General features: G+C 43.1%; 1 protein-coding gene across 1 annotated transcript in view; it reads left to right on the top strand.

The window, feature by feature from the left end:
* Positions 1 to 25,427, top strand: part of DNTT (DNA nucleotidylexotransferase) — a 1,044,127-nt gene that overhangs the window by 1,001,167 nt on the left and 17,533 nt on the right. Inside the window, exon 12 of the mRNA XM_069242235.1 lies at positions 4,364 to 4,447. Coding sequence (XP_069098336.1) covers positions 4,364 to 4,447 — 84 coding nt within the window. The remainder of the gene's footprint in view (positions 1 to 4,363; positions 4,448 to 25,427) is intronic.

The following is a 25,427-nucleotide window of genomic DNA, read 5'->3' as shown; positions in this document are numbered from 1 at the left end:
TGTGTTACTGTCTTGAGGGCATTGCCCAACCTCCAACAGCAGAGTCATTCACATTCATAAGTCCCAGAACACTGACAGAAGGCACAAATTGTTGGGACAAGAAAATGCATGCCAACTTTCTAAAAGTGGCATTTTCAGAATTCTAACTTGAAATCCAACTTTACCACTAAAGAGGATTTTAAATTACAATTCAGGTGTAAACAGCATGTATCCTTATCTAAAGGTAGCACTTATTAAATGTGGTAAGGTAAGCAATTGTCAGTCAATGGGAGGGATAGGCCTTACAACACTGAAAAATGACTAGTACTTTTTCATTGCCAGGGCATGTAAAAAAGTATACACATCTTACTTTTTAAATACAATGTACTCTTCTCTATGAGAGTACCTTCCTTAGGGCTAGAAAGTGGTTACTTTGCCATGTCAAAATGGCAGTTTTAAACTGCCCTACAGGCTGCAATGGCAAGTTCCAGACACAGTTTTAAAATGCTGCTTAAGTGGGAGCCCAATGAGTGCTGCAGGCCCACTAGTAGCATTTCATTTACAGACCCTGGGTACAGGTAGTATCTTATACCGGGGACTTACATGTAAATTAAATGTGGCAATTTTACCATGTTTTAGGAAGAGAGCACAAGCACTTTAGCACTTACTAGCAGGGAAACAGTGCACAGATGGGCTTAGCCACAGAATGCAAAACACTGGGGGGTGTCCCTGCCAAGGCGACTCAGTCTAAGATTAATGTTCACTGTGGCAAACAGTTTTTGTCAACTGTTTATTATGGGGGCCATATTTTCCTTAACATTTAAGATGTCCCATTATACATATTACTCACTGAGCCCAGTGATCTTACAAGGCGCACTTAGTTGTGACTCAGCTAATGTATAAAAAGTAGTTTTCTTTCATAGGAATGCATCGTTCCTTGCCATAGGTCAGCCTAGCCAGAGTACAATGGTGTTCTATGGAGCATTACTCTTAAGTCATAATTCTGGGTGGTGTTACTACACAGTGCAACCCTCAAATCACACGTAACACCAATAGCATTAGGTTGTTTTTTGGTACCAACTTACCAAGGCTTTACTGTAAAGATAAAAAACAGTTAATTATAACTAATTCAAAAGTACAGTTTTAGGAACAGTTCATGCACACTATGGAGCTGAATGACTGTCAGATGCGTGTGGCTGGGGGAAAGATTAAGGAGGGAGTAATGGAAGCAAGACCTGAGAACAAAGAAGGTGAATGGAAGTTGGAGCGACATCATGCAGGAAGTGGAAGAAATGTAAAACTGGATAAGATCGAGCAGGAAGATGTGATGAGTGGTGAAGAGAACAAATAACAGCTGGCATAAAAGGTAACTGAAGGATGAATGGAGGAGAAGAAAGAACGGGGCAGAGGTTGATAGTATTAGGAGTGCTAGACCATTAAAAGGAATACAGGATAGCATTCAAAGACATACAAGATAGCAATTAAAGTCAATAGAAATGGTGGGAAGGAATGGGGAGGGAAGAGAATGATTTGTGTTCTCGGGCAGAGGTAGAGAAATATGAAAGTAGCTATAGTTCATGATAAAGCCGAAAAATGTAGCTCTTTAGATTTTTGCCAAAGTGTAGGAGGCTTACTTCTTAGTATTTAGTGAATAGGCTGCCCATGAGAAGTTGATTTTAGAAGCCAGGTGTGGTCTGAAGTTCATCAATTTGGTCTTAAATATTTCTCCTCTTCGGGGTCTTACTTCCACTAAATAGTTAAGAAAAAAAACAAGTTGAAATTGAAGGACTTTTATACAGGCAACCTTGAATTTAATTCTGACTTCGGCAAAAATCATTGCAGCTCACAATAGTTTTCGGTGATGTGCTCAAATGTTTTTGCACAGGAGATGAGCCTGAAGCCGAGGTTCAGAAACGCATTGAGGTGCCAGAATGGACGTGTAGGTACCAGTTAGAATGCTCTTTAAATAACCTAGCCTGGAGATGACAGTTGACTGGATGAGTATTTGTATGAAATCACCATACTTTGTGTGGAGTAAACTCAGATGCTTGCCCTATTTACTTTTGTAGGCTGTAGAACTCTGTGCACCTTACCCCTGCTAATCAGTAGTAGAATGTCTGTGTTGCACCCCACCCTTTTAACATGATTGAATTGGTTGATTTGGTGTAATCCTAATTGCCATATTTAACTTAGGTATAAGTCCGTACTCTATGATACAAGCTGTTAGGTAAATGTCACAAGTGGACTGCAGCACCTTTTGTGCAATTCACTACAGTGGCAGTGCAAACAAATCTTCAGGCCTACCATTGTAGCCTGACTGGAGCAGTTTAAAAACTATAGATCAATCTGTCAAAATAAGCCCTTTTTACAGGTCTAAACCTTCCTTTCAAATATGAATGTCACCCCTAAGATCATACAAATATATATACCCACAACCCCTTATTTGAGAGGACGTAGATTTTGTGGAACTATAAAATAACAATCAGTGGGAGAGCATGGGAAGAGCATGGTAAGGTAGTTGGAGAGCATAGGAAGGGACGTTCCATATTGGATAATGGTAAGGGCTTTAGTATTCTTTATATCAGGTCTCTCTTTAAGACCGAAAAGCCACAGAAATGTGCAAGTTATGGTTAGGAAAACAATCGATGGCTCACACAACAGTCATGCAAATGCAATTTGCACATCAAATGCAATGTGTAGAGCCTCACACTACACACACACAAATGACCACATTGGAAAATAAATTCTCTTTTCCATGATCCCTGGGCATAGGTGGAATTTCCACTACACCGGAGTGATCAGAGTAATTTTGGTACTTACCAATAATTATGTGATTATTCCTCCTTGCATAATTAAGAGTGATTTGATGGGAAAAATCCTGTGACAAGAGCACATTTCGCAGAAGGACTGCACCTCTTGTTGAATCTGTGGAGAGAAAACCAAAGGGTTGGACCTGCTCATCACATATACCCGGGACAGAATAGTGGACTCCAAGACTAGTTATCCCCCTTTTGCGCTCCAGGAACTCAAAGGCTGCAGGAAGCCCACAACTTCAAGAGCTCGATTGACCAATTCCAGCCAAAAATGCCCTGGACCCTGTCGGTGGCGTTTGGGAGACTGAGTCATGATCCCGAAGGGGGGCACAAAAGGTCTTGGACACTTGGGGGGTTATTCTAACTTTGGAGGAGTGTTAATCCGTCCCAAAAGTGACGGTAAAGTGACGGATATACCACCAGCCGTATTACGAGTTCCATAGGATATAATGGACTCGTAATACGGCTGGTGGTAAATCCGTCACTTTTCCGTCACTTTTGGGACGGATTAACACCTCCTCCAAAGTTAGAATAACCCCCATGGTTGGTGCTGAAGTGTTAACGTTTCCCTTCAAAATTGAAAGAATGGACACTTGGAAACTTTTTCTGAACTTTCAGTAAAGAAAACCACAGGCAACAACCGGACCACTGCAGAGCCGCAGCCACTGATATTGATTCGTAGGTCAGACTCAACTTTCTGGTTTGCGTCGCTGAATGTTTCCAAAAAAGTATCTAAGTCAGAACCAAGAGGACCTCATTGAGATCAATGCCGAGGGGCACTTCGATGACACAATGCTTCCTCGGCTGTGGCTTTGCCCGCTTGGAGTTTTCCCACCTTCGACATCGAGAGCCTACAATGCCCAGCCAAATCAGAAGTGCCCATGGAAGTCCCACGCTTCACTCTGCCACTGTCAATGAGTCCTTCTTCAGATCGAGCTGGCACTACAACATTCTAAAGCCTTCGTCCGTAAGCGATTTTCTCTAGAAATACGATTAAGTCATAACATAAACTTTCAATCAGGATGAAGCTGGACCCTGTATCTGTCCTGCACTCCATCGCGGTCAGTCATACACTTTTCGTTTTAAATGTGTTTTCGGTGAATTTCTAAGGGTTTTTTAAACATATGTTTAAGGTGTCATAGAAAAAGTCAAAGTAGCTTAACTGTAGCTTTTGTTTTATTTATTTGAGATGATGTATGAACTGTTTCTAATTACTCTGAAACAAACCTTACTGGCCTTTCATTGAGATGCAGACCAGCCTCATGCTTGGGAGGTGGAGGTGTTTTTTCTATATATAAATGAGCAATGAAAGAGCCTCTTCAATCTATGTTTTTTTAAAGCTGGCAAACAAGAAGGAGAAAGTTATATCGCATAGTAAGAGATATGTGGCTTAAGTTTTCGGTTCACCAATTTAACATCTTAACCTCCATCAGGATATTTCTATACTAACATCATATCAAAAAATGTTTTTCAAAATGCAGTAACCAATTTCAAATGATCATAAATCACATTCAGCTATTTAAATTAATACTGCCTCTCTTTGCCTTCTTGTTCATTTCTTGTTCATGTAGCAGTTTGAACGTGACTTGAGGAGATATGCTGTCCATGAAAGGAACATGATCATCGATAATCATGCTCTGTTTGATAAAACAAAGGTATATTGCACATCTGAGATGACGATAAATCACTCATTACCAGTTTAACCAATTACAGTTCACTGATGAGCTGTGCACTCTGCTGAATGTTGCTGCTTCACGTGAGTACAATGACTCCTTCAATGCATGACAGCCCTTGAAAGCCAAAATGTGTGCATGTCAATGCCACACATTTGAATCATAGCTTTACATATGTAACAACGTCCATACAGCCAGTGAATGTGATTATATACGTTACATAATTCATAAATAATCTTTTTGTAAGACAAGCATTTATTAAAATGAAGTCAAATTCTGCATCAGCATTCTAAAATGACAAAGAAAATATTGAGGGGCTTTGAACACTCCCCTGCTTCCTGAGGTAGTGGTCGTGGAGTAACTTTCAACTGCTGGAGCTGGCCATCACAGCATTTCACTGACGTCACAGGGCGTATTTAAAGGTGCAGAAGAGAGCAGAGTTATAGTTAATGTAGTGTGGCGAGAAAGTTGACAACACTGTGTACAGAGGTGTACGACATAGTAATTTGAAGATTATATATAAAGTATAAATTGAAGTTATTACTATAACTTTAGGATATCTGGTGTTTGTGTAGCTTAAGTTAAGTTAAATTTGTATAGCAAAAGTAATTTCTAAGTTTAAGTTGTAACTATAAACTTAGAACTAATCATTTTTGTGTAGTTTAAGATGGGTTTCTATTTAAAGAACAAATTAAGGGCCTGATTTAAGAAAAGTGGCAGTGCACCCAGTACAGCGCCACTTTTCTTGCTCCCCTTAGCGCCCCTTTAACGCCACCATATGTGCACCGTATCTAAGATATGGCACATGTGGTGGTAGTAGGCTGGAGGAGCAAACAATGAAGTAGAGTCTTGTAGAGTGGAGAGGCATAGGCGGAGGTGGTATGTTGTAGAGTACAGTCAATCAATCATTAGATTTATTAAGCCGACTAATCACTGGTGAAGATATCCAGGCGCTGTGTCTGTGTCAGTCAAACAACCATATCCTGAGACCTTTTCTGAAATCCTGGATGGAGGGTGATGTTCTTAGGTGCGAGGGGAGGCTGTTCCAGGTCTTCGCTGTCAGTAATGACAAAGAGCGACCACCGTAGGTGCTGCATAAAATTTGTCGTGTGATTGCGGGGGAGAGCGAGGTAGGGTGAAAAATTCTGGAGGCATGCCGGAAGTTTATGCGGTGGTTCAGGCAAGCTGGTCCTAGGTCATGCAGGGATTAGTACACAAATGTTAGAAGTTTGAATTGGAATTGTTTGCGTACGGGGAGCCTGTAGCGGTCCCTCAGAAGGGGAGTCATGTGGGTTCATTTTGGGAGGTCTGGGTTAAGTCTAGCTGCTGAGTTTCAGATGATTTGAAGTCTTTTGTGTGGAGTGCGGTGAGTCCTGTGTTGAGAGCATTGCCATTTTCTTGTCGACTAGTTATGAGGGCTTGTGTTATGATATATTTGGTATTGAGAGGGTGCCATTTGAACATCTTGTGGAGCATCCAGAGGGTAAGACAGCAGACAAAGGAGACTGTGTTGGTCTGGTGCTTCATGTTGAGTTTGTTGTCTATGATAATTCCTAGTATTCTGGTGTAGTTCATGGGGGTGGAGGGGTGGGGGGGTTCCAGCTCAGCTGGCCTCCAGTAATCATCCCAAGGTGAGGACGTGTTACCGAACAGTAGTGCCTCCGTTTTGTCAGTGTTGAGTTTGAGGGATCTGTCCTTCATCCAGCCGCAATGCTGTTCATGCAGTTGTAGAAGTTGGATTTGGTGGTGGAGGTGTCTTTGGAGAGCATGAGAATGAGCTGTGTGTCATCAGCTTAGGCGATTGTTAAGTCCATGGTTTCTGACGATGTTGGCCAGGGAGAGCATTTAGGTGTTGAAAAGGGTGGGGATGAGCAATAATCCCTGAGGGATGCCACAGTGGATGTCCTTGGGCTTTAAGGTGAAGGGTGGGAATTGAACTCTTTGAGTTCTGTCTGATAGAAAAAAGGCAATCCATTTCAGGACTTTCCCTATGATTCTGAGGTGGTCAGGCCTTGTGAGCAGTGTGTGGTGGAAGACTATGTCAAAGGCCGCTGAGAGGTCGAGGAGAATGAGGGCGGTCTGGGAGGTGTCTGATGATGTCCGTGGCAATGATCAGGGCAGATTTATGCTGTGATTGGTGCGGAAGCTGGATTTTGAAATATCCAGGAGATTGTTTTCCTCTAAGTAGGTTGTAAGCTGTTGATTGATGGCTTTTTTGAGTACTTTTGCTGAGAATGGGAGAAGGGAGATCAGCCAGTAGATTTTGAGTTTGTTGGGATCGGCAGAGGGTTTTTAGAGAAGAGATTTGATTCCTGCATGTTTCCAGTCTTACGGTTAGGTGGCTGTGCCGATTTAGGAGTTGAGGATGTCTGTGAGTTTGCTGACAGGGGTGTTGATGCCTAGATTGAACATGTGGTGAGGGTAAAAGTCCATGGGGGATCCAGACTGAATGGATCTCATGACGTCAGTGGTGTTCTGTACTGTGAGCTGTTTCTAGTTGGTGATAGTGCAGTTGGCGGGAGGGGTCTGCAGAGCTCAGAAGTTTGATGGTGTGGGCGATGAGGGTTGGGGTGTGAAGGTTTTGTAGATGGTGGATATTTTATCGTGGAAGAAGTCTGCAAGGGAGTTGCATAGGGTCTGAGAAGGGATGCTGCAGTTCTCCTGTTGCTCGAATGAGAATTTGCCTTGAAAAACAAAAGACAAGAGGTGTCTGCCAAAACAGAAAATAGTTTGTTTAAATCAACATTATGGCTGGGAGAGCAGTTATAGCACCAGGGTTTGAGGACTGTGTACATTGATTTGAGACACATTTTACACACTCTCTGGGTGCAATACAGTCATACAACATTCCTTCCCAGGTGAAAAATATGAACACTTGTCAAGAAGTTGTAAATACAATTTCAGGTAGGGAATGCAGGTGGGCATCGACCTGGCATGGACACAATGTGGGCCAGTGAGTACTTGTCCAGATGTCTGGCCTCAGGGGTATGTGGTCACTGCGTGTGCTGTATGTGAATTATCCTGATTGGATAAATGTACCTAACTACAGATGACATCTAACTTTATGGTATTTTGGGAATGCAAGTGTCCCTCTGGCCATGTGAGCTTTATGGGGGCCAATGTCCAGGGACCATTGTAGTGTTGCTGCCTGCCTGACCATGTGCCTACATGCTGAGGTTGATATAGAATTAATAACAGGGGAATCTTACAGAGGTGACCCAATTTTGTTTGTGCATAAAAATGTATTGTTCATGAATAAAGGTGTCTTGTCATGCACATCATCATTGATCAATCCAATATTAACACTCTGAGGTGATGGAGAAGGCTTTGATGATTTTGAATAGTTCTTTGTTGTGGTTGGGGCTGATTTGCATGTGGGTGGCTAGGGCTTGTTTCCTGGCATCATGTAGGCGTTTATGGTATTTTTTCTTCTCTTTTTTTTGTCCTCCTTCACCTCAGACTCCAGGTCTTCCCCGAGCCATATTGTTTCACACCCTCTCACTTACAGAGCCGACCTTGACCAGAGAGGCCCCGTCTCTCTCCCTTTACCCCGACTGGAGAGTGTGTTACCATTGCAGCTAAGAAAGCAGAAATAAGGAGTAATCATTAGACAGAATACAGATTCCTAGCCTTATTGCCTCTACTTCCCTATGCACTACTTTGTCTCCTCATCCACTCCACCAAAGATAACCAACATTTTCTCCCCTCAGAAACACAGGCATGTTCATTTTTTAAGTGTAAAGTAGTGCGTCAAGCCAATCTGCATGCAAAGGAGGTATTTCTCTTACCCATTTTTGGCATATTCCCCATCTGGCCAAAGATTTTGAGTAGAAAGGCAGATTCTTTGTATCCCTGCTCCACTTTTCAGACCCCTCCATTTTCCCAAAAATAATCAGAGAGAGGCTTACCTTAAGATCTAGCCCCAACATACTTGAAACCGACTTACCTACTTCTTCCCAAAATGAGTGAATTGCTGGACACTCCATAAACATGTGGATATCCGTTGCATTCTGTAGACCACATTTTGCACATTAACTACTCCCCCTTTTCTCATTTTTGGGATTTGTATGGTGCCAGGTAAGCTATGTGAATGGAAAAAAGATGATTCCTCCTTAATGGAGCAGGTTTGACCACAAAAAATAAAGTGTGCATTGATACTTGCCACAGATCTTGTAGCTGCTCTCCCAGCATGCATCCTTCCCACAGATCTTCTGCCAACTTTAAGTCTCCGTCCAGCATGTCTAAGATTTCCCAGTACCAGATGGGTACTTCCATGGCACCTGGGGGACCCCTCAGTAATTTCTCCTCCAGATGATTCATTGATCCCATATTCGCTTGAATACTCTGTGACCAACCTTTCAACTGAATGTACTTTAGTCTAGACAGTTTCCCCCGGTTTACTTATTTAACTCATGCCAGGGGAGTAGGGTACCATCCCTAAAGAGGTCTCTCCAATGCTCCATACCTACCCTCCTGATTGGCATAGCCAGCTTATCTTCAAGGCACTCCGGGGTACCTGGAGAGTCCCAAATGGCTATAATATTCTGCTTTCATTGCTCGCATTATGCTATACCAAACCATTGCCATATCTTACAGTACTTTCAGTTTGACCTTTTTGAAAGAAATATGGGTCCTCAAATTTAAATACAAAATATTTTGTTGCCCCTTTTATACTGCCTAACATAGCCTTAAACATACTCCCAATCTCGGAGCAGTCTGGAGAAGAGAAAAGCATCCTAGCATTCTTAAGTTGAAAGGCTCACGCACAGTACTGCAAATCCAGGAGGGCGAGGCACCCCTTCTCTCTCCTTCAGCGCAGCTTTTTCCACTAAATGATAGCGCCCTTATGCACCCATATGAAAAAATGTATGGCTTGTTGAATCTTCTCTATGTATCCTTTGTTCATTTGTAATGGGATGGTGTTATAAATTAAATTAAACTTGGGCAGGATCACCATTTTCACCAATCTGGTTCTCCCAAGTATCATCAGGGAAAGATGGCCGTACCCCTGCATCAGCTTACTACAGTCTGCCAGAACGCTCTTTAAATTCATCACTGGGATCTGCTTGATGTCCTGCACAATCTTTAGACCTAAATATCTAATTTCCCCTTTAGTTTGCAGGTTGTCCCTCCTTCAAGACCATAATGTCAGTTTTCCCAGCACTAACATGATATTCCGACATTTTGCCAAAGTTTTTTTTCGGTACCCAGCACTACGGGAAATGCTGTCAGCAGATAAGACTATAAAGATCATTCCCATAGAGGGCAGCTTTTTTCTCCCACCCACAACAACAGAAAGGGGAGATTGCAGACACCAGTCTAATCCTCCTGGCAAGGGGTTCAATATAAAGATTAAACAATTACAGGGACAAAGGGCATCCTTGCCTAGTCCCCTTAGTTATCTTAAAAGAGGAAGTAAGATTCCCATTCACCAATACCCTTCCAGATGGGTCTTGATAGATCTAACCAACCGTCCTACAAAAGTTTCCACCTAGACTATAGTGCTTGAGCATTGAGCTAAAGCAACCCCAATTAACTCTACTAGAAGCCCTCATTGTGGCCAACGTCATAACTGCAAGAGGGGCATCATAAGTGGTAGCCAAATCTATAGCACCAATCACATTAAAGGTTAGTTCATGTAGAAATCTACCTCTGGTAACCCACTTCTAATCTGGATACAGAAGTCCCATCAACACTGCACTTAACCTATCTGCCAACACCTTGGCAAATAACTTATAATCACTATTCAGAAGTGATATTGGTCTATATGACTCACAACGTATCTTGCTCTTTCCTGGCTTCAAAATCAAAGTGATGATTGCATCATTCCAAGATGTTGGTAGTGGCGCCCTGTCCCAAAACATCTCTATGAAGAGATCTGTGATAACAGGTACTACTGAGTCCCCCAAAACTTTATACAGTTCCACAGGAATGCCATCCAGTCCTGCTGCTTTATCTCCCTTACTTGCTCCTAATGTTGACCTTATTTCTACCTAGTAGACATGTTTGGTCAAATGGGTGGCTAGGCAAGATCTCCTTCCCCAACCAGTCTCTCACCTCTTCCTCAATTACTGACTTCACCTCCATATAAAGCTCTTAAAAAAATCCTCTGGAAAGCCTTCTCTGAATATTCACTACTCTTCCAACTCTCCCCAGTCTACCAACTTGCTCCATCTTAGTTTTCCAAGCTAACAATTTTCTTGCACTTTCTCCATATTCAAAATGTGCTAATCTGCTCACTTCCCATCTCTTTCTTATTCTAGCTTACAATAATTTCTTAAGGTGCATCCTCAACTAGCTCAAACGTTTCCCAAAAGCAAGCTTTTTTTTACCTCTACACTTATCATTAATTGCTTCTCACAGATAACCATTTCTGCTTCTATAAAACCTACTTAATTTCTGTACTTCTTATTTCTGAAACTAGTGAGACTCAAAATATTTCCCCTAATAACAGCTTTAAACCACAGTCATAAGGGCTGATCCCAAGTTAACCTTAAACAATTATTCCGTCTCAATACTGATTTGATATACAACCTCACTCTCCAACAATAGCGTGCGGTCCAAAATCCATCTCCTTCCTTCATCTTTCTTAGGAGGATTAATCGTTAACACCAAAAAATAGTTGATCCGAGAAGCATGACCGTATTTTTTATTATTAAAAGAAAACCCCTGTTGCACACCAACTCCCTTCCTCCACAAACCGCACAACCCAAATTCCTTTATCATGCTTTTAAGATGTGCCTGTAATTTTGGGGTAACTGCTTATCTATATCTCGTCATACTATTTAATTTACTAATCAAATCACATTGAAATCTCCTGCCAATATAACTGGTCAGGGCAATCAAGTAAATAAGAGAAAACTGTTTTAAGTGGCTCAATGTTGTCACAATTTGGTCCATAAAACCCAACTAAAGTGAGTTTTGTATCACATAGTTGGAGTTTAGTTATAATCCACCTTCCTCATTTATCAGATATCACCTCCAACAACTCTGCTTTAACTTGCTGTTTAACCTGGATTGCATCCCCCTTAATATTGAAATTATAATCTGTACAAACAAAGAATTGAACCCATTTTTGGGACTTGAACAATCCCATACATTTCAACCCTAGTTAAATGAGTTTCCTGCAGAATAAATATATGGGGCTGCTTGGTGTGGTTGTTGGGTTTGTTGGATGTTTGCGCTGTTTCATGGCTATGTCCATGTCTGCTGAGATGTCTGGGTGGTGAGTGTTGAGGGTGTCACTCCATTGGGCTTTAGGTATTTGCCTCAGCTCCGATAGAGAGATATGGGCTGTCCTTGCTGCTTGTTATGTGTTGATGTGAAGGTGAAGTGTGCAATGGAGTGGTACATCAAGGTGAGCTCTATGGTATGGTCATAAGAGACTCTGTTGCTGGAGGTGAAGATGGGGGCTAGTATGTGTCCTGTGATGTGTGTGGGGGTCAGTGACTATTTGGTTGAGTCTAATTATGTTAATGCTGTCCAGAAGATTGGTGGTGCTGGCATCATTGGGGTCGTTGAGGTGGAAGTTCAGGTCTCCAAGAAAGAGGTGGTGATCAGTGTTGGCATGGGTGGCGATGAGTTTGGGGATGGCTTTGCAGAACTTTAGTCATGGCCCAGGGTGTCAGTAGGGGAGGTTCCTTTGATGGAGATTTTTCTGTCTGGGTTGATCACGAAGTGGAGGTGTTTCATGATTTGAGTATCATTCTCTGTTGAGGTGGTGGAGCGGAAGGTGCCCTTGTGCATAATGGCAATACCACCAGCGGACTTGTGTGTGCAATCCGAGTGGATGATCTTGTAACTGTTGGGGATAGCTGTAGCAATGTCGGGAGTGGAGGAGAGCCTGGTCTCAGAGAGGAACGTTAGGTGTGTGATGAGGGAGGTGATGGTGTCCCATATTTCAGTGGCGTGTTTGCAGAGGGAACGAATGTTGAGCAGAATGCACTCTAGATGGTGGGGGTTTCTGTGGGAAGGCAGAGCTGCCGTGTTGATAGTGGGGGGGTCTGATGTTGCAGCAGAATTGGCAGTGGCGGCATGTGAAGCAACCTTCTGAGAAGCACGGAGAGCAGTGGCAGCATGATCTGCTGGCGGTGTGGGCATTAAGTGGTGGGAGAAAGGAGACTCAGGGTTTCTGGTGCTGGGTGTGGTCGAGGTACAGACTGGTTCAGACAGACTTGTCTTTGGTGCGCAAGCAGCACGGACGTGCAGTGGCCTCCATAAGTAGTGCTGTGAGGAGTGAGGGGTTGACAGGGAGGCATGGCGGGCAGGGAGCCAGAACAGTAGGTGGTAAAAAAGTATGGGAGCAGGGGGGAGGCAAAGAAGAGAACAATGGGGTTAAACCAGGAACAAAAAGCCAAAACAGAGAGCACTAAAATACTAAGCAAATGTAAGCCAATACTGAAAACCAGTAAAGTAACTTCATAAAGTGACATTAAGAGACACTAGAAATAAACAATCTAGTGACTCTGGGTGTGGCAGCAAGATCAAACCTGGGAAGTCACACTTCAGGAGACAAGGAAGCAGACTCCTGCACTAAGGCAGAGGCAGTGGGGAGCAGTGCACAGACCAAGAGGTTAGCTGCTACTCATAGAAACAGCACAGTGGTCTCCATAACTAGTGCTGGGAGAAGGGAGGGGCTGACAGTTAGGTGGGGCAGGCTCAGAGCAAGAGCAGCAGGTAGTAAAAAATGGTGGTCGGGGAAGAAGAGAACAAGTGAGTACCAGAAACGAAAAGCCAAGCAGAGAACACTAAAAAATGAGAAAATGTAACCCAATACTAATAACCAGTAAAGTAGCACTATAAAGTAACACTGAGATACTAGAAATTATCACCCAATATTTAAACAATGTAGTGACTAAGGGTGTGGTAGCAAGATTGAATCAGGGAGGTCTCGGCTAGGGAGACAAGGCAGCAGACTCTTCTGTTAAGGCAGAGGTAGCAGGGAGTGGCGTACAGACCAAGACATCAGCAGCTACCGTGGCATGTCATATAGTGGAATCAACTGTCTTAGCTTGGAGTGTTGTAATGTGTGTTGTACTACAATGCAGTGTCTTTCATAGATGTGTCGATGAGTGGAGTGTCATCAAGTGGAATGTTTTAGAGTAGAGTGTTGTAGACTGACATAGTGTAGATTAGAGTGTTGTAGAGTGGAGTGGCATGGAGTGGAGTAGGGTGGAGTAGACTGTCGCAAAGTGGAGTGTCATTGAGTAGAGTGTCATAGAGTACTGTGAACCAGTTTCATAGAGTGGAGTGCAGTGTCATATGGTGGAGTGTCGTGTCATGTCATAAAGAGGATTAGAGTGGTGTGCCATGTAGTGTCAAACAATGTAGTAGACTGGCTTAGAGTGGATTAGCATAGAGTTGAGTAGAGTGCTATACAGTGCTATATAATATAGTAGGGTGTTTTAGAGGAGGGTTGTATACACTTGAGTGAGGGTTGTACACTTGAGCAGCACAGAGTGGAGTATTGTATAGTGGTATTTAGAGTGGGATAACATGTTGAAGAATGGAGTGGAGTAGAATGGAATGGCATAATGTAAAGTCTATTAAAGTGTCATAGAGTGGAGTAGAGTGGAGTGGAGTACAGTGGAGTGGCTTGGCATAGAGTGGAGTAAAGTGTCATAGACTGAACTGTCATGTTGGAGAGTAGAGATGTGTGGAGTGGAGTAGAATGGAATGGGTGTAGCATAGAGTCAAGTATAATGGTGTGTCCTAGAGTTGAGTAGAGTAGGGTGGCATAGAATGCAGTAGGTTGTTGTAGAATGGAGTGGCCTACAGCAGAGTAGAGTGTCATAGAGTGTGGTAGAGTAGAGTGACATATAATGTCATAGACTTGAATGGCATAGAGTGGTGTATGCTGGAGCTGCATACAGAGGAGTAGTGGAGTACAATAGCTAAGAGTAGAGTGGAGTAAAGTGGGCAAGAGTAGCATACATCGAGTTGCCTAGAGTATTGGAGAGTGGAGTAGAGTATCATACAGTGGCACAGAGTGCTGCACAGTGCTGTACAATGGATTAGAGTGTTTTAGAGTGCAAATGCATGAAGTACAGTAGAGTGCAGTATAGTGTGGTACAATGGAGTGCCATACAGTTCAGTAGAGATGAGTGCATAGAGTAGCGTAGATTAGAGTGGCACAGAGAGAAGAAGTGGAGTACAATGGAATAGAGTGAAGCAGTGTGTCACAATATACAGTGCAGTAAATTGGGGTAAAGTGGCATAGAAGGATTTGCCTAGAGTGTTGTACAGTGGAATAGAGTGTCACACAGTTGCATAGAGTGAAGTAGAATGTCATACACTGGCATTTACTGGAGAAGACTATTGTATAGTGAAGTGCTATATAGTATAGTGTGGTACAGTGGAGGGATGTAGAGTGTTGTAGAGTGGAGTGTCATAGAGTGGAGTGGCATGTTGTACAGTGTGTTAGAGTGGGGTGGCATGGAGTATCATACAGTGGTGTGGCATACAGAGATGTAGAGTTGTGTGATGTACAGTGGAGTCGTAGTATAGTGGAGTGAGTGTAGTTCTGTGTTATAGACTACAGTGGACATAGTTGCATTTAGTGGCATACAGGGAGTTAGATAGAGTGTCACACAGTGGAGTACAGTGATGTGGAGTGGCATAGAGTGGAGTAGAGTGTTATAAAGTGAAGAGGAGTAGAATGTAGTAGTGTATAATGGCACAGAGTAGAGTGGAGTGATGTAGACTGGAGTAGCATGTCATACAGTAGAGTGGAGTTGTATGTCATAAGGTTGCTTGTTGTACAGTGTTTTACAGTGAAGAGTGTCACAAACTGTAGTTGCATGCTGTAGAGTAGCGTGGTGTGTCATAGGGTAGAGTGGCATTGAGTGTTGTAGAATGGAGTGGTGTGTTTTAGAGTGGCATGTCATAGAGTGGAGTGGAGTGGCATGTCATACAGTATCATAGAGCGGAGTACAGCAGCAAAGAGTGTAGAGACATAAATTGAAGTAAAGTGCAGTATTGTAGTGTGGAGTGGTGTGTTGTAGAATAGAGTGGAATGGCCAGTCATAGAGTGGGGTGTCATACAATGTTGTGGAGTGGAGTAGATTGGCATAGGGTAAAGGGGCATAGAGTGGAGTGGTATGACATTGAGTAGAGTGGAATGGTGTGTTATAGAGTGGCATGCTGTATGGTGTGTTAGAGTGGAATAGTGGTATAGAGTGGAGCAGGGTGGAGTGGTGTGTCATAGATTAGAGTGGAGAAAAGTGACCTGCAGTGGCTTAGAGGGAGATGTGTAGAGATGCGTAGAGTGTCATAGATTGAAGTAGAGTGCCATATAACGGAGGGGCAAAGATTGGAGTGCAGTGGAGTGGCACAGAGTTGAGTACCAAGGAATGGAGAGAATTGTGTCATCACATAGAGTGTTGTGGAATTCAGTGTCATGGCGTACAGTGACATAAAATACAATGGAGTGGCATAGAGTGAAGTGGCGTAGAGTGGAGTGGTGTGGAGTGGAGTGGAATGGGGTAGAGGGGAATGGTGTACAGTGGGGTGCCACGTCGTAGAGTACATAGAGTTACATAGAGTATAGCAGCTTGTCATAGAGTAGGGTGGCATGGCATGTCATAAAGTGTCCCTTCATTGAGTGTGTTAGAGTGGACGGCCTTTAAGTAGAGTGCCATGTGTTGTGTGTTGCACAGGGAATTGGTGTGTTGTACTGCCTTGTCATCGGCAAGTACCATGGTATACCACGAAATTGCTGCAGTATAACAAAGTCTGCAATATCACTAAGAGGGTCATTCTGACCCTGGCGGGCGACGGACGCTGCCCCCCTGGCGGGAACCGCCAAATGGCCGCTCCGCGGTCAGAAGACCGCGGAGGCCATTCTGACTTTCCCGCTGGGCCGGCGGGCGCCCGTCAAAGGAGCACCCGCCGGCCCAGCAGGAAAGGCCCTGCAACAATGAAGCCGGCTCCGAATGGGGCCGGCGGAGTTGCAGGGGTGCGACGGGTGGAGTTGCACCCATCGCGATTTTCACTGTCTGCAATGCAGACAGTGAAAATCTCCCTGGGGCCCTGTTAGGGGGCCCCTGCACTGCCCATGCCAGTGGCATGAGCAGTGCAGGGGCCCCCAGGGGCCCCACGACACCCGTTCCCGCCATCCTGTTCCTGGCGGTGAAAACCGCCAGAAACAGGGTGGCGGGAAGGGGGTCGGAATCCCCATGGCGGCACTGCTTGCAGCGCCGCCATGGAGGATTAGCCCAGCCGGGGCTAATCCCTTGGGAAACCGCCGGACCCGGTTTTCCGACCGCGGCTTTACAGCCGCAGGCGGAATGGGCAGGGAAGCACCGCCAGCCTGTTGGCGGTGCTTCTGTCATTTTAGCCCTGGCGGTCGCCGACCGCCAGGGTTAGAATGACCCCCTAAGTGCCTTATACATTTAAAAATACTTACCCTACTACCTCTACTACCAAAAAAGGTTCATCTACACACCACAAACTAGATGCCTGCCAAATTCCATTGAAATCTCACTGCACATTTTCCTGGTAGTACAAGACTATGGAGAATGCATTGGTGGAAAAAAAAAAATTATGGGACCCCCCCAATTTTTTCTTTGCACACATTAACAGATCACAGTGAAACTTTGCATCATCTGCCAGTGTAGAAAAAGCAAAAGATATACAAAGTTTGTGGAGATTCGCCAACTACTGGCTAAGCTATTTGCAAGCAAGTATCTGATAAATTCCTATCTCTGGGAATCCTAACAATAACCACAGAGTTGCTACCACCACTTTGTAATATGTATCTATCGATCTATATATCTATTTATCTATCTATCTATCTATCTATCTATCTATCTATCTATCTATCTATCTATCTATCTATCTATCTATCTGTCTGTCTGTCTGTCTGTCTGTCTATCTATCTATCTATCTATCTATCTTTCTTTCTTTCTTTCTATCTATCTATCTTTTAGAGAGGAAGTGTCTAAGGGATAAATACTGTGAAGATTCTGAAAGTATAATGTTTATGCTTACATTCAAGTGAGACTCTTGTGGGATCGTGAATAGTAAAAATGAGTAGATGAGTTCACAATACATACTATTAGTAGGAATGGATATTGTGGTGCTTGTTTTTGGGAGAAAGTGTGTAAAAGATAAGTGTTGTGATGAGTAGATGATTAATTACTATTTAAAAATTTTTTTACTATCTCACCAGACACTCATAAGACCAGCATAAAAAACTACTGAGCCTTCCATGAGGTGTTTTACGATCCTGCGTGCCTCTTGCAAGACTCGCATGGAAAATTACTGGGCCTGCCACAAGGTCACAAGATCGTATGATGAAGTAAAAAACAAAAGGGCCAGGGCTCAACAAATAGTTCCTATTCTTATTACATAGTTGAAGAAATACTGAAATATGATTGTCTGCAGAAACCGTTTGTCATAGGTGCTTTGGAGGAGACGCAAGTCTGTTTTAGTTGTGCTCAGCAGACGTAAATTTATGGAGCTGAAATACACTGGTATCTTAATTTGCATGTAAGAAATAGCTTCAAGTTTAGGTATTTAATAATATATTTTATAAACTTTGTTTTGAAGTCTCAATAAGTGTATTAATGTTGGTAAACTTGTTCTACACTAAGTTTATGGACTGCAAGACTGTTTGAGGAGGTGTAGCTGTGTTGATAGAGCTTTTGAGAGGTACACGTTTTATTCAGAATGATATGAGTAAGCTTTGCAGATTGTGTTAAAAATGATGTGTTTCAACTTTTTACACTTGCCATTAAAGGAAGTGCTGTTTCTTAAAATATAAAAAATATAATCATACAAGCTGTACTGTTGTTATGAACCTTATATATATATTTTAGCCCATGACATATTTGAGTGGTGATATGAATATTTCAGAGTGAAACACTATGGTGAGTGTTAGCAAAGGGGTGTTAAAATGATTCTGTTACTTTAGAAACTGTTATGGAAGAGGCGTTTACGGCACGTTATAATTTAATTGCAAAAATATGGAAAATAAACTGGTTGAGAGTGTGGTATTTTTCATGAATAAGAAGTCACTGTTGAACTAAATATAAATATGTGATTGTGGGCGAAAATAGTTGGCAAGCTGATGCTAATCCTGCAAAGCTCCGAACTAGCATCAACATTTTTGACTCTAGTGCCCTAACTATTATCATGGTGTGCCATATCTTCTATACGGTACACATATGGTGGCATTAGGGGGCACAAAGGGGCGCAAGAAAAGTGGTGCTGCACTGAGTGCAACAACACTTTTCTTAAATCCGGCCCATAATGCTTTGCTGAAAATGTCTTGCTCCCTAGGCTGCTAATATATACCAGAAAACGTAACACTCTTTGGCAGGCTAAGGTGGTTAAAAAATTGGAAAAGAAGTGCTCCTATATCAAAATCCTGTAGACAAATAAAGCAAAAAGACTGGAGAGTTTGGCACCTGCTGATGAGTGCTCAAAAAATGTTAAAATGTATACTGTATAGTTGTTTGTTTTGTTTGTTTAATAGTCAATGATGTAATTGTTTTATATAATTGCTATAGTTGTCTATTGTTGTTAAATTGTTTTGTTGTCAGTTCCATTTTAATAGACTGTAAAAATGCTGCAGCATGTATATGTATCTCTATGGTAGTATGGAAATAATTTATTCTAGAGACGCTTGGCAATGGAAAAGCCAATTGTTTTTCTATGCAGCTATGGTGACTTGTCATGCAACACTGAGGTGTTAGTGGAGAGAACAGTCCTTGCTCAAGCTGTAGTATTGGGACCTCTGATACAAGAGAGAGGTATTGGCATAGAGAGTGGTGCACCTTTATACTCTAATACACACTCCTAGCACCTGCTATGCACACAGTATTATGTATGACTGTCACCATTGGGAGATGTCTGAAAGTGAGGTGAGTATGTTCCCACAACCAACTATGAAACCAGTTGTACAAGACACAGTTGTCATCAGAGAGATTCTTCCATTTTACTACTCTACTATGGGCATTAATCACAATCAAAAGAGGTATGTGTAGAGAGAACAGTCTCTACCCACAGTCTACTTTACACATATGTTACTTTGAGGCATACAGGGTAGTGTGTTTCCATCCCATAGTCTCTATAGTTGTTATACAAGACAGAGGGGGTCATCTCCGCCTCCCGCCAAAGTAACCACGTCGGAAGACCGCTCCGCGGTCAAAAGACCGCAGGGTCATTACGACTTTCCCGCTGGGCTGGCGGGCGACCGCCAAAAGGGCGCCCGCCGGCCCAGCGGGAAAGACCCTGCAACAAGGAAGCCGGCTCCGAATGGAGCCGGCGGAATTGCAGTGGTGCGACGGGTGCAGTAGCACCCGTCGCGATTTTCACTGTCTGCAAAGCAGACAGTGAAAATCTTCATGGGGCCCTGTTAGGGGGCCCCTGCACTGCACATGCCAGTGGCATGGGCAGTGCAGGGGCCCTGTTAGGGGGCCCCATGACACCCGTTCCCGCCATCCTGTTTCTGGCGGTGTAACCTGCCAGAAACAGGCTGGCGGGAAGGGGTATCGGAATCCCCATGGCGGCGCTGCAAGCAGCGCCGCCATGGAGGATTCCCTGGGCCAGGGGAAATCCGGCGGGAAACCGCCGGATCCCCTTTTCTGACCGCGGCTTTACCGCTGCGGTCAGAATGGCCCTGGAAGCACCGCCAGCCTGTTGGCGGTGCTTCCGTGTCCCTCCACGCCAGGGTTGGAATGAGGGCCAGAGTTTTCAGCATAGAGGCAATTTTATCTCTACACCTTACTTGTACATCTGTCATGCTGGATAGAGCTGTGACCTGAGAGATAAGCCTCTTTTCACAGTCTAATTTGTACAACCAACATCCAAGAGACAGGTCACAGGAGAGGGGTCAGTCTCTCCCCACACCGTACTATGAAAATTTCTGATGGAAGAGAAATCTGTCAGCAAACAGGGTAGTTCTTCCTCACAGCTTACATTTTATACCTGTCAGCTTATTCATGGATATTTCTTTGGGGAGAGGTCTCAGTGGAGAGGCCAGTACTTGTTATACTTGCTATGGAACAGTGAGATTTCACATGTGAGATGAGTACCTTCCCCACTCTTCTATACACACTAGTGAGCCTGGGAAAAGGTTTAATTGGAGAGGCAGTGTCCCTTTACACCCTACTCTACACACTGGTTACCTTCATGCAAGGTGTCAGAGGAGAGCCCAGTCTCTCTCAATACTATACTATACACAGTTTTTAGACTGTGAAGAGATGTCAGTGAGGTTGCAGTGTCTCTTTACACCCTACTATGTGCTGTTGTCATACTGTGAAGAGGTCTCATTGAAGAGTGTCCTTTCTCTACAAACCCTACTAATGGGGACTGTGTGGCATATGTACCATAATAAAGGAAAGTGCAAATTCTTCCTCTAAATAAAGTTAGCTATCTTGCAAGACTCTTGCAAGGTCATAAGAGAAGTTGTGGGGTACACAAAATCATGATGCAAGGAGATACTGGAGAGACTGTCTCTCCCCAGTTGTAGGTCTGGGAGGAGCTCATTCTCTCCTCACACCCTACTATACACTGCTGTTATAATGTAAGACATATGAGTGGAGAGGACACTTTTTCCACAGACCCTACGGTGGGGATAATAAGGTATAAGTACTTTAATGAAGAAAAGTGTAAATATTTACCCCCCAAAACATTTACAATCTTGCAAGACTCTCGCAGTATCATAGAAAAATAACAAAAGTAGTTACAGAATAGAGGTGTGTCTATTATGCATTAAATATAGTTTGAATGTTTGAGCTTGCTAGACTCTTACGAGAGTTAGAAAATTATAGGAGTGAGACCAGGGATGTGTGTGCTTCCGCTTTCATGCGACTCTTGCAAGTGTCAGCATTCCCCCAATAAAGGGGATTTATCACATAATTTTGCAATAGGGTAGCTCTGTTTGCATGGTGTGTAATTTTCAGTTACACACAGAACTGAATGCATTCCTTGATGTTATTAAGGAAGATCCTGTTCCCTTCTGCAGGGAAGTGTGCTCCATCTCCCCTGTAGAAACCTGGCATATCAAAATGGATATTGTGATATGTATAGCCCATGCATGATCATGAAGAAATGCAGAAACTCTTTCATTGACATACTTCCAGGATTTCACAATGGTAGGACAAAGCTATTTTGAACATTGCCATTTCTGCCTTTGAGATATATTGTAATACACAAAGGCTGTTTGAGGAAAGACAGACATCAATTGTGAAAAGGCCTCCTTCATTTGGATTTCAAGCGCATGACCTGTGATTGTGCCTAGGTAATTTCCACCAAAGTGCACTAAGATCAGAAGTAGGTGCTCACAATCCAAAATGCTCTCAACCATTGGGAACATTTCATGCCTCTATTGCCAATATGTTATGTCCAAGATTCTTGTCAATACCACAATTAATGTCATGTTCTCCAGCCCAGTGGATGAAGCGTTGTCCCAAAATCCAGAGGTGAATCATGGTACTGTATGGAGGTCCCAGTCACAAAAGGAGTGCTCAGCAGAATTAATAAGCTTCAGGAGTTATATGAGGAGAGAAAAATGGAGGGTGGCAAAATCATAAATGTAATTGGTAGCTTTTTGGCAGCTAGGCTGTGACCATCTGTTGTGTACATGGTGCACAGTTACTTAATAAAGAGTATGTCCATTTCTATTGGCTGACTTTAAATTTTGCTATGATCCTGAGAGAGGCTTGCAGGGGCAAAGAAGGAAGCACTACCATCTTGGACTGAACGCAAGGGATTGCCTCCTTGGCTCTTGCGAGAGTCTCCTGAGAGATTTTAATAAGGGCAAAAAAGGAAAACAGTGGATGCAACATAAATAATAAAAGTGGAGGTTAGTTCTAAAATGAGATGTTTTTGTTAACAGTTTTAAACAACTATAAAAATGTTTTTGTATTTTTAAACATTTGTATTTTTTTTGTTTTTATATATTTTTTATAGGCTACAACAACAAAACCAAACAACTTGAAGTGCTAAACCAACAAACTTATAAAACTGATCAAAAAACTAGTACACTCCGGCACTTGTGCTTTTGAGCAAACTTGTCTTTGTCAGACCTACTTTTCTTTGATGAAAAAGTGATCTTCTTACACATGCGGCAAAATAGCACTTTATTATAAAAAAAAGCAAGGTTTTTGTCCTCCTGTGGACTTAGAACCTTCGCAGGCACAGTATTTCCTGGAGCAAATGATGTTGAAGCCTCTATAGAGTTTGTGTAGCTCTGCTGCACAAGCCAACTCGGGTGTCTCCACATTCCTGTGGTACTCATACTGATTTGCTTTTTTATACCCCCTGCTAAACTCTTTTCTGCAAAGCTTACAGGTGACATACTTCACTGAAAATTTCTTGGCACCTGGTCTCATTTAAAAAAATTGCCACACAAGGATTCCTTGGGTGGCTGAGGTGGCTCAGCTGGTGCAGAAGCCCCTGGCTGTTCCACTGAATCAGATGAAGACATCTTTCTGTTCAATGTCAAACAGGAAGGGAGAGCAAGCTCAATATGTCTACTCTCACAAAAGTACTGTAGTGAAAAGAAGACAAAAGGATGGAGTCTTCTATCCAATGAATGTGCTAGTTTGGTTTACAGTTTACGTAGTGGCGAGTGACTACCATATTAATTTTATGTAATTTTGTTAATAGCTGTGTAGAGGTATAGAACACATTATAAATGTTTGCATTCAACATTCATCAAATCACAAATGGGTGAGAGGGAAGTTAGGCAGGCAATTCGCCTCCACGGGGGAGGGGGGAATCTAGGGGAGAGTGGAGGGTGCTGGGTTATAGCAGTTAGAAAATGGAAGAGCTCTCAATTGGCTATCTGTAGCGGTGTATTCACTAATGGAATTGGAACAGTAGTAAGAATGGTGCAGGAAGGGCTAGACAAGAAATTGTTAGCAATGTTTAATGAAGCAAAGTGCGTATAAGGACTTTAAAGCCGGAATGGTACAATGGTGTAATGAAGATGCGCAAATGGAGAGGTGTAAATAGGATGGTGCAACCTTGTGAAAGGCATTTGAATCAGTATTCATTTAATTATCCCTTTCACTTTGAGACCTAGCATTCTTCAGGAATGTTTTGTTTTGGGGGAGGGAAACTTGGTTATGTGTGATCTCTTACCTTTCAAGCACAGTGCACTTTCTTAGTTGAGGGGGTTGTCCTTTTTTAATGCTATGAAACGCACTTAGACGCTTAGATGCCTGGCATTCAGTACAAACTGTCTGCAGTGTTAGGAAATAAGTTTAAAACTCTTCCTGCAATGCAATTTAGCCTATGGCAGAGCACCACTTTCAGTATGTTTTTATTCCAATTTAAGCACGTCACAGTTTTTCATCTATGCACTTTTACGCATGCTGCACTTTTTTATCCATAGATGCCTTGGAGATGCTGTGAAAAACATACTGCACTTTACATATTGAACAGTGCAATAGGGAGATGAATCTAGCCGTAAGGTTATGATTTGATTGCAATGTTGAAGACCAAGCATATGTATACTTTCATACTGCACTTTAGTCCACTGCATAGGATACTGGTAAGGGAGGCACTCAGGAGAGTCAGCCAGGACCATAAGACACAATGGCCACTGAAGGAAATGTCAAGGACAAAGGGGGAAGAAAGGTAAAAAACTCAAATTCAGTGAGCAGGAATTGGCGAGCTCACAGAAGAGGTGGTCAAGAACCACAGAAAGTTATTTGGCAAAAAGTCACTCCCTGTCCTAGAAAATGAGAAGATGAAAATGTGGAGTGACATCCAGGCTAAATCATGGTGGTGGGTGTTGCACAGCATACAACTGAGGAAATTTGCAAGCCCTGGTACGACTTACAGTCACGTGCAAAGGAGGTGGTAGCAAACATGCTGAAGGAGGCAAGGAGCACTGGTGGATGACCATCAACCCAGACACCGTCCACCCCCTTGGAGGACATGGTGGAGTCAACACTGCAGCCTGAAGCAGTAGGTGGTGTCACTGACATAGACACCTCAGGCACACCGGGCACCAGCAAAGGTAAGGGCAGTAATGATTTGAACACCATATGGGCATGTACAATTGTCCCTACGATTATTGCAATGTCACCATCCACTGTGAAAAATAGTCCATGCCACATTTTCCATGCTACACAACAATGCCTTATTAGAGTGGAAGTCCAGATCCCAACAGTGCATCTACAGCAAAAAATTGCAGTTATGTACTAAACCAAAAAGAGAGACAATACAAAGGACAATTAGAGACACTATTCAAGGGATTCTTTTTACAAAAAATGGTAACTGTGAACTGAGACATGAAAAAAGTACATTATGACTGATGGTGTGCATTGTTGTTGCAGGTGTTTCCGCACCTGATGCAGCAGAAAAAGAAACATTGGGGAATGAGGAAACCAGCCACTGTCTGAGACTGACATCATTGAGTCCATTACACCAGCATCTCCTAGACGCAGGGCAACAGTGGAACCAGTTCCTGAATTTACTCAGGACTCTGATGACTTTCAAGAAGATGTACACACACCACCTTTCGATGAGAGATGCACCCACAGACGTCAGTCATTTTTCCAGTGCTAGTATACTCCCCTCAGCAGGCGTAGAGCAGATGTCAGACAGAGCACAGAGAAAGGTGAGGGCCCGTCTCTGTTTGGTGGTCTGGAGGCATCCATGTTAAAGGTGCAGTGCCTACAATGTATGCAGATGAAATGAATGCACAGCTGGTTGGTGTCTATCAATCACAACATGGGCCAGCTACAGGAAGGACAAAAAGCTACAGAAGAAAATAAATCTAAGGGAGATGACAAATGCAAAAAAGGAACTCTTCACTGTAATGCAGTAGGACCATGTCACCCACCGTAGGTGCCATCACCAAATGATGGGTAGGTGGATGGGTTCCGAAGATCTGTGAATCACCTCACTAATGCAACTGCTTTGCTGTCAAGACGTACTGTGAGCACCCAAGTGGAAATGCCACATTGCAGTGGGGACGTTGCACTGGGATTGATGAAGG

Source organism: Pleurodeles waltl, chromosome 6 (assembly GCF_031143425.1).
Source record: "Pleurodeles waltl isolate 20211129_DDA chromosome 6, aPleWal1.hap1.20221129, whole genome shotgun sequence".
Classification (NCBI taxonomy): domain Eukaryota; kingdom Metazoa; phylum Chordata; class Amphibia; order Caudata; family Salamandridae; genus Pleurodeles; species Pleurodeles waltl.
Note: the sequence above shows the minus strand (reverse complement) of the source record. Positions and strands in the feature narration are given on the sequence as shown.